The sequence below is a fragment of the Microtus oregoni genome, unplaced genomic scaffold (assembly GCF_018167655.1).
Source record: "Microtus oregoni isolate MIOR12 unplaced genomic scaffold, Mior012 000087F_ref0000451, whole genome shotgun sequence".
Taxonomy (NCBI): Eukaryota; Metazoa; Chordata; class Mammalia; order Rodentia; family Cricetidae; genus Microtus; species Microtus oregoni.
Genome location: NW_024544554.1, coordinates 1729028 through 1747059, shown reverse-complemented (window position 1 = coordinate 1747059; position 18032 = coordinate 1729028). Strand labels below are relative to the sequence as shown.

Sequence of the window (18032 nt, the reverse complement as noted above, 5' to 3'; positions counted from 1 at the left end):
TCACTTCCCGGGGCCGGAGCTCCGGGCTCCCGCTGCAGTTTCCGACAGGTGGATGGTGCTGCCCGAACCCGGCCTCTCAGACTTTTAAAAGCAGGTCCAGCTCCCCGCCGACAGGGACTCCGTCGCTTCCGAGCCAACTGTGGTAGCCAAACTGAGGAAATCCAATTCGTCTGCGGGTAGTTCGCTGCATGCAGGTCCCTGCAGGTCCGCTTTCCCAGCTGAGGTGTTCACATTTTGTTTCTAACCCCAGTCTTGCTCGACCCGCACGTTTTGCAGTGCCGAAATGCTAGGGGGTGTTTATATTTAGTGGTGATGGATTGCTATCTCTGGGGGGTGGCGGGGTGGGGAGAAGGATTTAAAAGCTTGGGGTGATAAACCTGTTATAAAAAAAAAAAAATGGAGATGTGATTCCAAACATTGCATTAGAAAGTGTCTGCAGTTGTTTTAGGCGAGATGCATTTCTTATTGAATGAGCTTTATGGGAGGACCTGTTTCCAAACTACAAGATTAAATTTTCAGTGGTGGGCGTATATTTTAATAAATGGAACCATGTGCTGTACACTGCTTTGGAGAGGAGGCTCAGGTCATGGGGTGTGTGGGAGGGGTATCTGTTCTATTTCCCATTAATTTTTAAATTTTTAACTTAGTTTTAAAAGGACTATCCACACAACCACTGTGCAATAACGTTAGCTGTTGTATAAAGTTCAAGTTGAGCACCCTTTACCTAAAATGCCTGAACCAAAAAGTGTTCAAGTTTCAATAATTTTTTTTTTAAATTTAGGGATGTGTCATGTACATGACATATCTCAGGATGAGACTCAAGACTAAACGTGAATTCATGTTTTATTTGCATCCTATAAATATGGCCAAGGCAATTTTATATAATAGTTCGAGTGTTCCTTATATTTCCACTAGCAAGTCAGGTGGGGAGAGTGGCTTAGATTTTAACTTTAGGGGATGCTCAACTTGGAATATTAATGATTTTGTATGTTTCTCACTTTTGTAAGACCTAATTTTATATTCAGTAATTTATAGGACCTTTGTAAGATTTTGACAGATTTTCCTAACGCTCTTATAATTTTGTAAGACTGCCTACTTAAACAATGAGTATTCATTGTTTTGTTTAAGTAAATGAATTAATTGCAAATGATAATTCCAAATCATATTTCTGTAATTCTTTTCCAGGAATTATCTGTAGAATAATAAGTATGCTAATATTCAGGAAGACAGCAGGTGTTTTTGCCAAACCACCAAAGAGGAACGTGTATGGGTTTTTGAGAAGTCTTCACGTTTCTCCTGGAGTACTTTCTCCTCCTAAGCTCGTCCTGGGGATCGAAACCAGCTGTGACGACACAGCCGCCGCCGTGGTGGATGAAACTGGACGCGTGTGGGGAGAAGCCATGCATTCCCAGACCGAAGTGCATTTGAAGTAAGTGGCGACCATTTTGGTCACTCCTGGTTTTCTGGTATTTTTGTTTTGTTTTTTGAAAAAGAAAAACGAAACCGTCTTTTTGTCTTTATCATGCGTAAAAGTCAAATTTTGATCGTTGAATTCCTATTCTATTGTGTAAAAACCGCTGAGTGCCACTATATAGAGCCACGCCTTGTGATCCAGGCCTTTAATACCAGCGCTTCCGTGGCAGAGGAAGGTGGATGTGAGTTCCAGGCTAGCTAGTGCCGCTTAGTTGTCTCTAAACAAACGAACAAAAAACCGGCTGTGTTGGGGTCGGGGTGGGTATTTCCAGGTTCTTGGTATCTTTTTCAGAGAATTGAAAGGAGATCACACAGATTCACACAAGAATCAAAATGACAGTTGTGAATGGTTGTAAATGTAACCACTGTCCCTATGGGCAGCCGGCCACGTGATTAAGAGGCCCTGATTCTTACTCAGGACTACTTTCCTGGCGTTCAAAGGAGGGTTTGGTTACTCGGGGACAGAATTCGGGTGCTTCTTTATTTTGTTTGACAGATTAGATCATATACTCATTTTTTTCTGTTGTGTATGTCGGCTTCCATAGGCTGCTGTTTTGATCACGTGCGTGCTCAGTTATCCATATTCATAAGACAATACATAGAAGATTCTCTCCAAACGGTTAATAGAGGGCACAGTTTTGCACATGCATCCAAACTAGTTAGGCCGGGTCAGCCTTTCTGTTCTTATTCTGGGATGTTGGGGGGATACATTTGAATAAAACCTGTCTAAATTTGATTGCTACAGGGCCAGAGGAATGTCTACCAGTGTTCAGAAACAGGAGTACAGATAGCCCCATGCAGGCTCGGGAGGGAGAGGTTGCTGAGCGCATTGTTTGGAGAGGGGTGTGTATGCCTAGTGGGTACAGGCAAAGTAACTAGGCTGCCAAGTGCACATTGCAAGGGAGGATGTGGGCATCATCCAAACCAGGTGGGGATCCCAAGGTCCTACTAAACTGTCTGCTGTGCCTGCCTGCCTCGAGCTAAGTGTAGGTTCACGTTATAGTTTAGCACTGTGCATTGAGACCGAGCATATTTCCTGCTTCCTTGTCTATAAAATCATGATGGCGTTGTCTTCTATATGAATTCCTTTAGAACACTTGCTACCATTTTTGGCAAGTAAAATCTAGCCATAGCGACACTCGCCTTACTATCGAGACAGTGAACAGGTCTGCGAGATAATTGGGGGGGGGGGCATGGTGATAAAATCACTGCTTACAAGCATCCCCCTCTTCCAGACCTTCGCGGCCTCACCGGCTCACAGCCACGTCAGCCATTCAGGGTTGCTAAACATAACCCTCAAACACGGCTTGGGATACTTCTCTCCGTTCTCACTAACTTAGTTAATCCTCTATTGTCCCTCGCCTAGACTCCAGATTTCAACGGTTTCCTTCTTCATTAGTCATCTGCATTCTCCGTACAAGGTAAAATGTCTAGAGAATGTTGTCATTAGTTAGTTGAGAATAACGCTGTGGTTTTTCTCATTGTTTATCTTTATCGCTTAGCATAATTTCTAGAATGCCAAGGAAGGCATGAAACGGATATAAAACAAGGGACTGGAATTCAAACTCTCTCAAATCCCAGGCCAGGAAATATTTTCAGTTGGAAAGTAACAGTCAAGGACAGATTGCTCTCTAGGGTCTTCTGGCATCACAATCTGCCACGGTCTCCAAGAGTCGGAAGATCCAGCTAGAAAAGTCGAGAGGCATTGATGTGCAGACAAGGTCAAAATGAATGTGTCAAGGTCAAAATGAATGTTGAAGGAACATTGGGGTGACGTGTTAGTAAAGGTTCCGGCTGATCTGACCTCCACATGCACCAGCCCCCCCCCATAAATAAGTAAACACGTCATCTAAAAAATGTAAAGTAAATTAAATGTTAGACGTTGTACAAATGAGCCTTGAGTGCTCTTGCTGCTAATAGAGAAATAAGTTAAATAAAGCTTTTAAAATTTTGTTAGGAAATACACTTGCTGATTTCTGTACATCCTCATTCCCTGAAAAAAATGTGTGTAAAATACATATTTATACAAATTATATATAGATAATATATTAAATAGTCATTGAGTATTGTGAAGATTTTTATTTCTATGTATAGAAACCATCCCACATGATGTTTTGAGACAGAGGTGGATTTTACAGACTTGGGGAACTGAATCCCAGCCTGTAAGCCAGTTAGAAGTTACTATATGTATTGCTAGCCTCATTCTGCCCGTCGTTTTTCATCCCAGAGACTGAATGTGAAGCCCTGAGTGTCTTAGACAGGTGCTTCCCCCTGGAGCTGCGTTCTTAACTTTCCCTGCTAACTCTTCCCTCCCTTCATGTTTGGAGTGATCATCCATTGTCCCTCATCAGCTGGAGCTCTCCACTGCTAACCCCAACACTAGATTCCCAGACTTTATTTTAGGATTGCAAGCTATCCCCTGTCCTCGTCCGACCTCCAGTGCAGGGTGTTTCAAAATAAACCTTCATAAACCTGTCTTCATATTTCTTACTGCTCATACTTGTTTCTCCCAGCCGTTCCTAGAAAATATGAGTCCTCTTTGATGCCTGGGCCCCTACTGCTCTTTAATGCATTTTAATATAAGTTACTCTAGACAAATAACTCATGCTTTGATTTCTAAGATTCTCTCCTTGGAGATTAATCAGAGCTAAATACAGTTCTAGACTGCCCTTCCTCTGCTCATGACCTCTTTGGAATGCTTTATGAGGTGGTTCTGGTGACCTCACTTCATCAGAAATAAACCATAGCAGTCTTGAACACAGGATAAGAAGTCAGCAACAATATTGAACTCTTCCTAGTCCTGCGTTATAAAGCTCACAGTGTTAGCATGCATACTAACCCAGAGGTTCATTTGCACAGTGTTAGCATACATACTAATCCAGAGGTTCATTTGCAGGAATGCCTTCAGACATAACTTATCTTCCTTCTTTCCTAGTTTTTTAAAGACTGTCTTCCTTCTTTTTCCTTCAGAACAGGCGGAATTGTCCCTCCAGTAGCTCAACAGCTTCACAGAGAAAATATTGAGCGAATAGTAGAAGAAGCTCTTTCTGCCAGCAGAGTCTCGCCACGTGACCTCTCTGCCATCGCAACCACCGTCAAACCAGGACTGGCTCTAAGCCTGGGCGTAGGCTTATCATTCAGCCTACAGCTAGTAAACCAGTTTAAAAAGCCCTTCATTCCTATCCACCACATGGAGGCTCATGCGCTTACCATCAGACTGACCAACCAAGTAGAATTTCCTTTTCTAGTTCTTTTGATTTCTGGAGGTCACTGCCTGTTGGCCTTAGTCCGCGGAGTTTCAGATTTCCTGCTTCTTGGGAAGTCTTTGGACATAGCGCCAGGTGACATGCTTGACAAGGTACTGTCTCAGAAGTAACTTTGTTGGCTCTTCCAGTTAAATAGCCGTATACAGACTAGTCATCTAGGTAGTTCTGAGCAATGCCCCTGACTGAAAAGGTTTTTAAAAACCACAGCAAAAGGCTGGATGGGTAGCAGGGTAACCCACAGATTCGATGCCCACTTTGACTATTTAATGAGTTTGAGGCGATCCTAGGCCATGCGGCAAGGTCTTATCTCAAAGACACAAGAGTTGTGGCCTGGAATGGTGGTGCAGACTTTTAACCCTGGCACTTGGGAGACAGAGGTTTGTGGATCTCTGTGAGTTCAAGGCCAGCCTGATCTACTTGATGAGCTCCAGGACAGCCAAGAGTACGTAGAGAAAAAAAACCAAAAAAGTGAAGAGTTGTGATAACTTTTTTTTTCTTTTAGATAGGGTTCCTAACCCATGTATGTAACCCAGTATGTAACCCATGCTTTAGTCAAAACTGTGGTGATCCTCCTGTTATCACCTTCCATGTGCTGGGATTACAGGTGTGAGTCACTGCTGTGTCCCTCTCAATTTTGTCATTTTTAGCCATTTAATAAAATGCCAATTTTATATCTATATGTAAAAACTCAAATCCTTTGTAGTTATTGTTACATATTTAGTCAAATATTGTTGTGAAAGTGTTTGGGAAGCTATATATCATTGTGGCATGCTGCCAAAAGGTCGTGATATACAGATATTAGGAGCAGAGCATTGTGGTACAAACGTTTAATTCCAGCCCTTGGAGGCAGAGGCAGGTGGATCACTGCGAGTTCAAGGTCTGCTTGGTCTACAGAGTGAGTTCCAGGCCAACTGGGGGCGATATAGTGAAACCCTGTGAGGGAAAAGCAAAGACTAACACGGAATTCAGAATCTACTGCGTAATTGCCAACATCACAGCGGAGTTTCTTTAGAAGTACGGAGCCTACTGCCCTCCACAAAACAGCCGAAATGACGGAGGGAAAGAACAGATTCTTATTTTCAAAGTTAATCATTAAATAACCATCCACATCAATTTTCCAACCCCAGGGGGAGAGAAAAACTAGGGAGGCAATGCTTAGATGCTGCTGGTCAGGTTGTTCAAGAAAAGCCTTGCCTGAAATTAGCCATAGCCTCTGTATTCATTCAGGATTTTTGAATGAATACAGAATCTTTGAATTCATTATCTTTATATCTATGACTTCAAAATGTGCAGTCTATGACTCATTTAAGAATATACTTTTTAATGTCATTTATTATAGGCATTGACTCGCATATTTTAAACCATTTATCCCTGGATTAAAGCTAACTTGGTCATAGTGGATAATCTTTCTTTAATTAATTTATGATCAAAATATATTATCGCTTGTTTTTAATAGGTGGCAAGAAGACTTTCTTTAATCAATCGTCCAGAATATTCTACGATGAGCGGTGGGAAGGCTATAGAACATTTGGCCAAAGAAGGAGATAGATTCCATTTTACCCTCAGTCCTCCCATGCAGAATGCTAAGAACTGCAATTTTTCTTTTACGGGACTTCAGCATGTTATCGATAAGCTAATCGAAAGGAAGGAGAAGGAAGAAGGCATTGAGAAGGGGCAAATCCTGTCTTCCGCCGCAGACATCGCCGCTGCGGTGCAGCACGTGACCGCATGCCACCTTGCCACTAGAACGCAGCGCGCTATTCTGTTTTGCAAGCAGAGAGGGTTGTTACCGCCAGCGAACGCAGTATTAGTAAGCTTCGCCCGCTCACCGCTCACCCGCTAGCAGGCAGCAGTTCACTTCCCAGCGTGTCACTTTGGATTTAGGGCCTTGTGTCTCCTGCTGGACAGTGTAGAACAATACAGAAGAAAAGCCATGTGTAGCCATCGTGAAGGTAGACGGAACATCGCCGGTATAGAAAAAATCTCAGGCTACATTTTCTCTTTGAATTTGAAGAGGATTTGCCATAAAGAAACCAGAGTAGCCACTGTGGTTCCTATTTTTAGAAAACTAGGCTGCTGTCCTCCGTCTTTTAGTGAAATCCCTTTACACGTGCTCATACGACTTGGTAATCTTCCTATTTAATAGGTCTTAAATTTTTGAAAATGGAAATGTGTAAATTCGGCAACTGGCAAGACGGGATATTAAAAATGGATACTAGAGATAATGGTTTTGTGAGAGCTGGGTAGCTCAGTGACGAAAACCAAAAGTGCAAATGCTAAAATATTGATGTATTGTGATTGCAAATGTGGCCGAGACACTTTCTGATACTAAGGAAATATTTAAAGTGCTAGCAGCGAATACGTACTGGCTAAAAACTGTGATTAGTATCTCCAGATTTTTATTATGCAAATACTCATTACTTAGCCCCAAATAGTTTCTTGTTGGATAAAGCTGGTCTTCCCCCCAAGTGTAGTGACAGCTTGCTTCCTATCTGTATGTGATAGCATTTGATACTCGTCTTCCCTATTCTTTCAGGTTGTGTCTGGAGGTGTTGCAAGTAACTCGTATATCCGAAAAGCGCTGGAAATTGTAGCAAATGCAACGCAATGCACTTCGCTGTGCCCTCCGCCAAGACTGTGCACGGATAATGGCGTTATGATTGCGTGGTAAGCCACAAGATGGGATTTCTTTGCAAGCATGTATTTAACCATTAACGTCTCACCATACTAAATTGTCTTTCCTTCGACCTTGAGGCTGTTGGTTTTTGTTTCGGTGTCATTTTTGTCTTTGTTTTATTACTGTTTTTCAGGAATGGGATTGAAAGATTGCGTGCCGGCTTGGGCATTTTATATGACGTAGAAAACTTCCGGTATGAACCAAAGTACGTAGACCATGTATCCTGTTTGCACAAATTGGACCTTATAAAAAAGAAAGAAAGCCTGGAGCATGGTTTTTTACATAGGAAGTTTTTGTTGATATTCCGGTTGGTAGTTTAAGGGAAATTACTGGTTTTCATTGATGGAGTTGAGAAATAGGTGATATGAAATATTTCTGCTACAGAATCAAATTGTAAAATTTTTTCCAAGCCATATATGAGCCATGGCCTATTTCTATAGGCAATGAATAATGTTGATGTGTTGTTTATTTCGTACAGAAAAGTACACATTTTAGGACTTGGAGAGATGGGTTGGTAGTTAAGATTGGTCACTGCTCTCACAGAGGACCTGGGGTCTGTTTCCAGCACCCACATGCAGCTCACAACTACCCTTCCTCCAGTTTGAGGGGATCCAACACCCTGACCTCCATGGCTCGTGAATGCAGATGGTTTACATGCATGCACTCGGGCACACACATACACATAACATATTTTTAATAACAGGACGGAACCCCTCTTCATGAGCTGTACTTTTGTGATGTGTAGTGCTATCTAAGGGCGGTTAGTGGATTAGCAAACTTAAGGGAGCCATGAAGATAACATGCAGGTATGTTGTAACTGTGCTTCTCCAGGAATCGATGGGAGTAAGCCCGGAGGCAGCTGTTCACTGTGAGCCTATGTCCTCTCAAACCGTGGTTCCAAGAGCAGTTTTGTAATTTGCCGTCAAGTTCTGTTCAGGTTAGGGAATAATTTAGGACAATTATGTTTCCTCATCTGACACAATTAAATGTGGACGTTATTTCTTCTGCTACTTTGAACTTCTCGGCTCCAGAGAGTTGTACTTGTTGTGCGGACTGTTGATGCTGGCTGTGGATGGCCAGTGTTTAGGGGAGTGTCTGAAAGTCTAGCCAGTATCAGATGATACTGGCTGCTCACTTGTGCCCCCTTGTGGCAGTGTCGAGGCTGGAGCGGATAGCTTTATCCTGCTGGGGTCAGGGCTTACCTTGAGCAGTGTCATCCAAAAGGGGGAATTTGAGGTTTCCCTTTGTTTACAGAGGAAGAATAGATAAGGTGGGTGAGTGGGGAAGAGCTTTCTGTCTGGAAGAGCAAGGACAGACCAACTGTGGACTCTGAGAAGTCGTGGAAACCATGGGAACAGCAAACATATGAACAATGTAGGCTTGGTTTATGTGTTAAAATGCGCTTTTCATCTTGACCTCTGTGAAGGACTACAGACTATGGCATCTTTTGTTGTGTTTTATGGTTCACTTTAAGGGTTATTTTTCCATTTGCTTTTTTGTTATCTGATAGTTTGTAGAATTCAAGTTTCTGCATGTGTTTAAACAGACACCCTGCCATTGAGCCACTGAACTATATATCCCCAGCCTTCCTTTTGTTTTAAACTTACTAGTTTACAGCACTTTGGAGTAGGAGAAATTGTAAATACACCTCACAGTTCGGGTTTCTTATGAATGAGGTAGTGTCGTGCGTCATCCTGGTTTGTGTAAGAATCATCATCACCTATGCCAACTCCCCGTTACTTCCACCATTGTCCAGACTCCAAGCTGATAATGTGCAGAAGTTGTGGTAGGCGGTGAAGTAAGTATAACGAAATGTGGCCTCTGGTTTCCATGCAGATGTCCTCTTGGAGTAGACATATCCCAAGAAGTCGCAGAAGCTGCCATAAAAGTCCCACAATTAAAAATGACAATTTGATTTGTGATTTTTAAAGGTCTTTACAGGTAACGTTTCAAACAATAAAATTAAGTTTTATCTTTTTGGTATCAAATTATATAAATATATTTATTAGGCGTCAAGACTTTTAGTAGGCATGTGTGTATGTATGTATAGCCGTGAAGGGACACGTGATGGTGTGCACAATAGCAAGAAGTCATTCACAACTCAGGTATTAGACCAGGAATGCTGTCAACCTCCCTTGAGACCAGGCTTCTCACTGTCTACAAGCTTCAACAGATATTTAATATATATATATATATATATATATATATATATATATATATCTTTGGGGACTGGAGAGATAGCTCAGAGGTTAAGAGCACTGACTGCTCTTCCAGAGGTCCTGAGTTCAATTCCCAGCAACCTTATGGGGGCTCACAACCATCCGTAATGAGATTTGGTGCCCTTTTCTGGCCTGCGGGCAGACATGCAAGCAGAATACTATATACATAATAAATAAATAAATAAATAAATAAATAAAATCTTTAAAAAAATGTATCTTTGGGAGAAATACAGTGGTTCTTTTGATTCCTGGTCTCATATAATGGACTAATTTCTTCAATGAGAGCAGTTGTAAAATCAAACCAGGTGTCAGGCCCCTGAGTTATGACAAAACCTGACCAACAGAATATGGATTACCATTTGAACAAGTTATTAGGTGTCATGCTTAGAAGAAGACTATGTGCTTTTAATTCTTGCCTAATTGAGCCAAACACTCATATACATAAAATTTTTAAAAATGATAATATATCTTAATTTTTTTAAAGGGCCAATGTTACTATGTCCATTGATTTGGCCACTAACTGTTTATATTTTGCCCTCTATACTGGACCAAGTTGTTAATTTTGTCAACTTTCTAATCTTTGGTGACATGTTTTATTGAAAAGGTAAAGATAAAAATTTAGCATAGAAAACCCTTTTTGTCAGGTAACTCACTTTATAACATTCCAACAGAAGAATTACAGGCATGTACAACCATTCTTAACTAGAATGAAAATGTAATTTATCTTAGTCCTATTTTAAGGTAGCATCTCAGAAAGTTCCAGAAGTAATTCTTTTATTTAATTAATGATCACCTGTTTTCTCCTAGAAATGAAGCATCTGGAAATAGCCATTACTTAAAATAGCTTCTTATTCTTTGTTGTTAGATTGCTGTTAAACATAGGTTTGATAAAAAAAAAAAAAAGTAACAAGTAAAAGCACCAACTAGTTCAGGAATTCACATTTGATATTTGGATTTGTATTTTGTATATGTGATTATGAATTAACAAACTTTCTGTGACTACCACTGTAAGTTCATATAAACTATCGAGGAAAATTTACCAAAATTTATATTATGAATATATTTATAATCTATGTTTTGAAAATGTTAAAAGTTGTTCCAGGTGTTATAATCATGCCTGTATGTTAAATTACTTTATAATACAAATAAGGGAGAAGTATAGCTAATAGAAATTAATGAACCCTGGATAGCAGCCATGTCTTTTAATTCTTTGAGTACTTGCTATGAGGAAAGGAAAGGAAGGAAGAGAAAGGAGGTTGGGACTAGGGAGCAACACTGAGCTCTTCATCAACACATGCCAAATTTAGCTTACAGCGAGACTAAGGGCTGGGTGGGCCACTGAGACCAACGTCTCTCTCACTAGGACTCACCGTAGCTTACACTGGTCTTGAACTCTTAGCAAACCTCCTGTATGAACATACCAAGTCCTTGATTACAGGTATGTTCCAGCATACATGGTAAAGCTCAGGATGTCCGTATATGATTTTTTTTGTTTTTGTTTTTGATTTTTCAAGACAGGGTTTCTCCATAGCTTTTTTGGTTCCTGTCCTGGAACTAGCTCTTGTAGACCAGGCTGGCCTCGACCTCACAGAGATCCGCCTGCCTCTGCCTCCCTAGTGCTGGGATTAAAGGCGTGTGCCACCACCGCCCGGCTCGTATATGATTTTTTTAAGGGAAGATAATAGAATGATAAAAATTAATCATGAAGAGTTGAGGGTATCCTCCCCTGTAAGGTTCAAGGAGCTCTGCCAGAGAGGAGACAGAAAGACTGTAAGAGCCAGAGGGGGATGGATGGCTCCAAGGAAACAGTAGTCTCCAGACACAACAGGACTGATGTCCATATGAACTCAAATGTGGTAGCATGCACAGAGCCTCCACAGGTTCAAGCCAGATAGGGTCCCAATGCTGAGAGGAAAAGTGTGATGTGGGATTCTCCTTTGTATGCTGTGAATGTGTTTTGCTACTGCTGGTTAATAAAGAATCTGCTTTGGGCCTATAGCAGGGTAGAATAAAGCCAGGAGGCAAATTTGAGTGGAGATATAGAAAGTAGGCAGAGTCAAAGAGATACCATGTAGCTGCTGAAGGAGACAGATGCCGGAACTTTACCTAGTAAGCCACAGCCTTGTAATGTAGGTGGGTTAACTTAAGATGTAAGAGTTAATTCATAAAAAGCCTGAGCTAATAGACCAAGCAGTGTTATAATATAGTTTCTGTGTGATTATTTTCAGATCTGGGTGACAGAAAACGAACCATCAGTTGCTACCTACAGTTGGCGCCCAACACGGGGCACGAACCCACGATCCTGGGTAGGGAAATGAGTGAGTAGTCTCTCTTTACAGAAGTGGACATGAATCACGTTCCCTAACCAACAAACTGTCTCCAACTGATAATCCACTTGCAAAGGAAAGATGATTTTTCTCCAGTGGAGGTGACTGGGCAGGGAAGATCTGAGAGGAGTGTGGAGAGGAGAAACCACTAGACTATTTTATTAAAATTTATTTCAACAAAATATATTTTCTTAAAGTTGGCAGTGATTCTTCAGGAGAAATACTGTTGTCAGGATAATCTGGCTAGTTTCTCAGAAAGTATCTGTGATTGTATACAAAATATCTTGAGCCCACCTGAAGCTACCTCAAGGCTTGGTTGTTCGTGATCAGAGGCTTAATAATAAACTTTAATAAACTTCAAGAGTTACCCTTAATGACACTGAGAAAATGAGGGTGTCTTATCATTTGATTCACTTCTTAACTTTGTGGGAGGTTTTGCTTTGTTTTGTTTTTTCTTTTGTTTTTCAAGATAGGATTTCTTCGTGTGGCTTTGATTGACCTGGAACTCACCCTGTTTTGTTTTTGGTTTTTCAAGACAGGACAAATGGAGATCCCAAGCTAAAGCTAGCAATAAAAGCTCTTTGCTTTTGCATGCGAACTGGGACTCCTGGTGGTCTCTGGGTGTGGGGGGGAGAGGGGGGCTCATGATGCAGGTATAACAATAAACAAATATATTATCTGCTCATGACAGTTGATAAATCTTATAGGTGTGAGTGGAGGCATTATCTACAGAAATTCTACTTACTTTTTTGAAGCAATAACTAACCTGATGTTAAATTCCATGCGAAACACTGAAAAGAATATCTGTTCAGTAAACATAAAGCCCTTCCATTCGAACAACACAGACTTCGTCCCCTGAAAGACCACTCAAGAATCATTTCATGTTCAAATGCTTTTTTTTTTTTTAATTACTAGCCATCTGTGGGCTCTGGATTGGCTTTCTGCTCTTGGTGCTTAAGCTTGTTCAAACACACTATTCTTGGTCTTGATACGTTTATGATACCGGATGAAATGCCCGATGAAAAAGAGAAAATGTTGTGGTAAACATTGGTGTTCTTGGGCGTCCTGAAGAGCCCCATGAAGTTAGTTACGGGAGGAATTAAAGTCAGGGAATCCTTTGGTTGGATTTTCGGTCTTGCTTTCCTTCGGTGTTCTTTCCCTGGAAGTAAGAGGCCACAGGTAAATGGCCCTGAAGTCCGGGGCCCCGACTATAATATGATTACTTACGATTTTCTTTGCCTAACTAAAATGGATACCAGCTCTCTGCAGATACTCCTGAAGAAATGCTCCTTTTCTCCTTTTAGAGAAATTTTATTTTGTGTGTACGTGCACACGCGTGCACACCCGTGTGAATGCATGCACTGTGTGGGTGCCCACTGAGGCTGGAAGAGCGTGCCCCATTCCTCAGAACTGGACTTACAGGTGGATGCTGGGAACCCAACTCAGGCCTTCTAGGAGGGTGGCATTTGCTCTTAACCACCGGGCAGTCCTCTAAGCCCTGCATGCCTCTGTCTCCTGCTCTCTTTCTGAACTGGTGATGTCATAAATGTACCCACCATTTAGGGTACTCTGACGCTGGCCCTTTCTAAGGTTGGCAGATTTAATCTGTGCATGAAAGTAATTCGTATTTATTCCTCGTTGCAGACCTGATAAGGCCTTGGCTAGGGGGTCGGCTGTTGATTACATGCAGCGCCGTTGCAGAGCCCATGCTGCGTTCCCAGCATGCATACAAGGTCATGCACAACCTCCTGTAACACCATCTCCACTGGCTTGGAGCTCCTTCCCACCACGTAGGTTCTGAGGAACAAACTCAGGTCATTAGGCTTGTGGCCAGGTGCTCTTACACACTGCTCCGTCCTGCCAGAGAATTCCTTGGCATTTGATAGTAAGGAAGACTTTAAATGATTCATGCAGACTTATAAAGGAAAGGTGTCTTTTGTGTGTGGAATTACAGACCAGATGCTTTCTGGAGGGTTGTCTCCACATTTTTAACTTTAAAAGATGTGATTGCTGGTTGGTAGGTTATCTTGACACACACCTAGCCATAACTGAAAAAAAAAAATGCTAATATAGCACTGGCCTGTAGGCAAACCTGTGGGCATTTTCTTCATTTATGATTGATGCGGGAGAGTCCTGCCCATTGTGGCTGGTGCTATCCCCTGGCTAAGTGCTCCTGGGTGTGTAAGAAAAGAAACTTGAGTAAGGCAGAAATCGGCTCTTGTCCATGGCTCCTGCCCTCATTTCCCTGGATGACTTGGCTGCGAGATGTAAGGTGAACTAAATCCTTCTCATTCTGAGTCACCTTTGGTCTGGTGTTTGTTTTGAATCAGAGCAAAAGAAACCCTAAAGCAGAATTACAGACTGCTGGGAATAGCGGGTGTTAAAGAAAGAAAAGAAAAACTACTACCTTTTTTAAAGACAGGAATTACAGATGGTCCTCCATTCTTTTCCAGGCTAAAAGGAGAAAATATCAAATAATTAAATGAAGACATAGCGTGTATACCCAAAAACCATGAATAAAGAAAGATTCTAGGGTACCATGTTCAGGGGCCTAATGGTCTCTGTCATACATGTATAAAACTGCATGCATGCTACCTGCAGATACCTTATATTTGATCACTTATTTACTCATTTCAAGCATTAAATACATCTAAAATGGAATAATTATTATGTTTGAGGTGATGGAAAGAAAGAACTCAAACCGAACTTTGAGGCAGATAAAATTGAATAGGAGCATTTTCCATTCCCCACAGCGTTATGGGAATGTACAAAGTCCAAATCATTTGTACTAAATTAAATTTATGAAAAATAAATAAATTAATTTAACAAATTATTATAACCAAAGTTCAGATTGTGTTTTATATTAATTTATGTAGTTAATTTTGCATACTTAGTTTTCAAAGGATTCTTGAAATAGACTTACCTTTTCCTATACTTAAAATTGACTTATATAACCACAGTGTACATTTGGGTCCCCTCCCCTTGTATCAGAGTAATAGTTTATCTTCAGTAGCTCTTACATGAATGTTTTCCTACTTGGAAAGACTCATAATTCAGCTTTGTTCACAGTAAGATTTTTTTCATCCCCTATTTTAAAGACTTAGGTTGTAATGAAACTATGACGTTGAGATAGAATCAGTTGAGCAAAATGCTTGACAGACGCCAAAACTTGAGCCAGTGTGTCGTTTTAGCTGCTGCCTCTTATGCCAGAACTCCGCCCTTTATGTTGCTTGGATTTCTAAGCACTTTTCTAGAAAACATGGGTCCAATCTCATCCAGATTTTCCCCAGCTGAGTGGTAGCATCAACTGTGGCCCATGTCTATAGGGTCTCTGACCACAGTAACTGTTGCAACCTTCCTTTTTGTACTAATTTGAATCAGGACTTTCTGTTTGTAGCACTCTTCTTAGAAACAATTCTTTTTTTTTTCCGTTTATTTATTAAAGATTTCTGTCTCTTCCCCGCGACCTCCTCCCATTTCCCTCCCCCTCCCCCAATCAAGTTCCCCTCCCTTGTCAGCCCATAGAGCTATCAGGGTTCCCTGCTCAGTGGGAAGTCCAAGGACCACCCACCTCCATCCAGGTCTGGTAAGGTGAGCGTCCAAACAGTTCATTGTTCAGAAACAATTCTAACAAATCGGATCTTTCCTGGGCCTAGGTCTATGTACACACAACAGACTACATCAACCAGCGTCGACATAGCCCCAGCTTGTCTCCAGGCTGGGCAAGTGAACTTGACTGTTGCCCTGGATGGAACAGTGCAGCTGAAGTGACACTGAGTACTTAACACTCACCCTTAAACAGAAACCTGCTGCCGGATCAAAACAGAAGACTCTCGGCATTCCAGAGTAAACAAAAGCAGGCTTTGCCAATGAACGTTCAAGGTTAAGTTTATACCCACAGGGTACCCATGCATGTCAAGACTGCACAAACACATTAGCGCGTTTGCAGGTACTAAACCTCACTTCTGCCATTTCTTATTAAGACGCGATAGATACCTTAAGGACGGAAGCCCCACGCTTTGCTGCATCTGGAACTCCTTCAGGAAGGCAGGGTTAATCTTGGCGTCTCTGCTGATGTTGTTCATTATACGCAGGAACTGGTTAGGTTTGTTCCTGCACTCAGCCAGCAGGATGCGGAACGCGTAAGCATTGTAAGATAGGTAGCCAAGGGCGCAGGAACACGCTGTGCGAACCTGAAATCACAAGAGGCTTTTTCACGTTTTCCTGATGTTTTGTTATGATAAAAATATAACGGACCTAAAATTTGCTATTTTGACTGTTTTAAAGCATGCAATTCGCCAGAGGTAAATATATTCATATACACTTTCTGAACATTATTTTGGGTTCAAGTCTCAGCATTCACTTTGAATTTTTAATCAACATACGAGCGGAGTGTGTCCTGTAGGTAGCATGTGTAGAATTTATTCCAAAGTAGGTTTGTCACAACTTTATGAGAAGACACTTCTTAAGCAATGGGGCTGGTGTGGGAAGTCCTTCTGTATATGTGTTGCTTTTATTGGTTAATGAATACAACTGCTTTTGGCCAAGGGCTTAGCAGACTATAGCCAGGCTGGAAAAGATACAGAGAGAGAGTAGGAGGAGTCAGGAGAAGTCATGTAGCCACCCGCAGGAGACACACACCCCGGAACCTTGCCGGTAAGCCATGGCCATGTGGTGATGCACAGATGAATAGAAATGGGTTAGTTTAGGATATGAGAGCTGGCTAGAGATATGCTTAGGCTATTGGCCAAACAGTATTGCAATTAATATAGTTTCTGAGTGATTGTTTTGAGGCAGGGCAGTCGGGAAACAAACTAGCAGCCTCCCCCAAGAACAGGCTCTGAAGGCTCAGAGATAATTGCAACAGAAGTGACGGGAAGTGACTACAGGGGGCAGTGCCTTCTGCTTACAGCAGGGCGGCTCTAGGTGGAAACACACAGTAGTTTCAGTAACATGCACAAAGCCTCCCAGCGTGGAGAGGGGAGTTGAGCACACAGTCCCATCCACGGCCATGGAGCTATTGGCAATTGGGAGTTGCTGGGATAGGGAGAGGTTTTTTTTGTTTGTTTGTTTGTTTGTTTGTTTGTTTTTTCTCTAAGAGTTTAGTAGCCCCTGGTAAGTCAAAGACCCACATTCAGGATATTTGAGCAGCACCAATTGGTCTTGATGGGCTTTTAAAAAGGACTCAAAGTTGTGTGGGTAGGGGCATGGGAAATTATCTAGCTCAGACTCTAACTAGCTACTTCTTCAGAAAGGTCTGTTGGACCTGAGTTTGGTTCCCACGACAACCCAAGGTAGCCACCTGGAACTCCAAATCCAGGGAACCCAGCCCTCGCTTCTGGCCTCCACAGGCACTTGAATTCACATGCACGAACCTACACAGACACACTCGTTATTAAAACTACATTAAGCCTTAAGATAATTTCTGTAAAGATGAATATCAGATAACGGATGTAAGCAAATCCATCATCAGGTAGGGGCCTAATGGTTCGTGCACGCCAGGCCATTCTCTCCGCTTTCAGGCCTCGTCCTCTGCCCAGAGTTTTACAGAAGACTGTGAATCGCCATTGGTTTCTACTCATTGCTCACAGTATCTGTGAGCACATTGATTTCATTTTAGAATTACCTAGAATACTAAAAAAATAAAAATAAAAAGGTTCACCCATTTGCTAAGTATTCTTGCGAGATACTTCCTAAACATTTTTTTAAATTATAAATTTCTATACCATCACAGTAGATTTATTTATAGGCTGAGTATTTAAATCTTAAGTTACATAAGACAGGTTCCAAAACTACACCCTTTCTTAAAAAGAAGGAGGAGGAGGAGGAGGAGGAGGAGGAGGAGGAGGAGAGGAAGAGGAAGAGGAAGAAGAAGAAGAAGAAGGAAAGAAAGAAAGAAAGAAAGAAAAAGAGAAAGAAAAGAAAAGAGAAAGAATGTATGCCTATTTAGCCAAGCTAGCTGTCCCTCCAGACCCCGGGGACCTCTCTGATTCAATGCTGATTGGAGGCAATGAAAGTTAATAAAGCATCAGAGGGCACATTAACCACATCAACGAGTTCTGGGAGCAAA

General features: G+C 41.7%; 2 protein-coding genes across 4 annotated transcripts in view; one reads left to right on the top strand and one right to left on the bottom strand.

Moving 5' to 3' along the window:
• The first annotated feature begins 56 nt into the window (after positions 1-56).
• Positions 57-12340, top strand: LOC121442199 (probable tRNA N6-adenosine threonylcarbamoyltransferase, mitochondrial). 3 transcript variants are annotated; one of them, XM_041643662.1, is made up of 8 exons: positions 57-204; positions 1186-1429; positions 4444-4831; positions 6196-6549; positions 7276-7406; positions 7550-7621; positions 9253-9357; positions 11864-12340. In XM_041643662.1, the coding sequence occupies exons 1-7, from the start codon at positions 189-191 to the stop codon at positions 9329-9331; spliced, it is 1284 nt and encodes a 427-aa protein (XP_041499596.1). In that variant the 5' UTR covers positions 57-188; the 3' UTR covers positions 9332-9357; positions 11864-12340. The 3 variants fall into 3 exon arrangements, with proteins under 3 accessions (XP_041499596.1, XP_041499598.1, XP_041499599.1); XM_041643664.1 differs by having other exon boundaries at positions 127-223; XM_041643665.1 differs by lacking the exon at positions 57-204 and adding an exon at positions 2840-2894 and having other exon boundaries at positions 1334-1429.
• A 533-nt stretch (positions 12341-12873) lies between these two features.
• Positions 12874-18032, bottom strand: part of LOC121442207 (ankyrin and armadillo repeat-containing protein-like) — a 41924-nt gene continuing 36765 nt past the window's right edge. Inside the window, exons 20-22 of the mRNA XM_041643682.1 lie at positions 15959-16155; positions 14370-14416; positions 12874-13121 (exon numbers count right to left, since the gene is read on the bottom strand). Coding sequence (XP_041499616.1) covers positions 12874-13121; positions 14370-14416; positions 15959-16155 — 492 coding nt within the window. The remainder of the gene's footprint in view (positions 13122-14369; positions 14417-15958; positions 16156-18032) is intronic.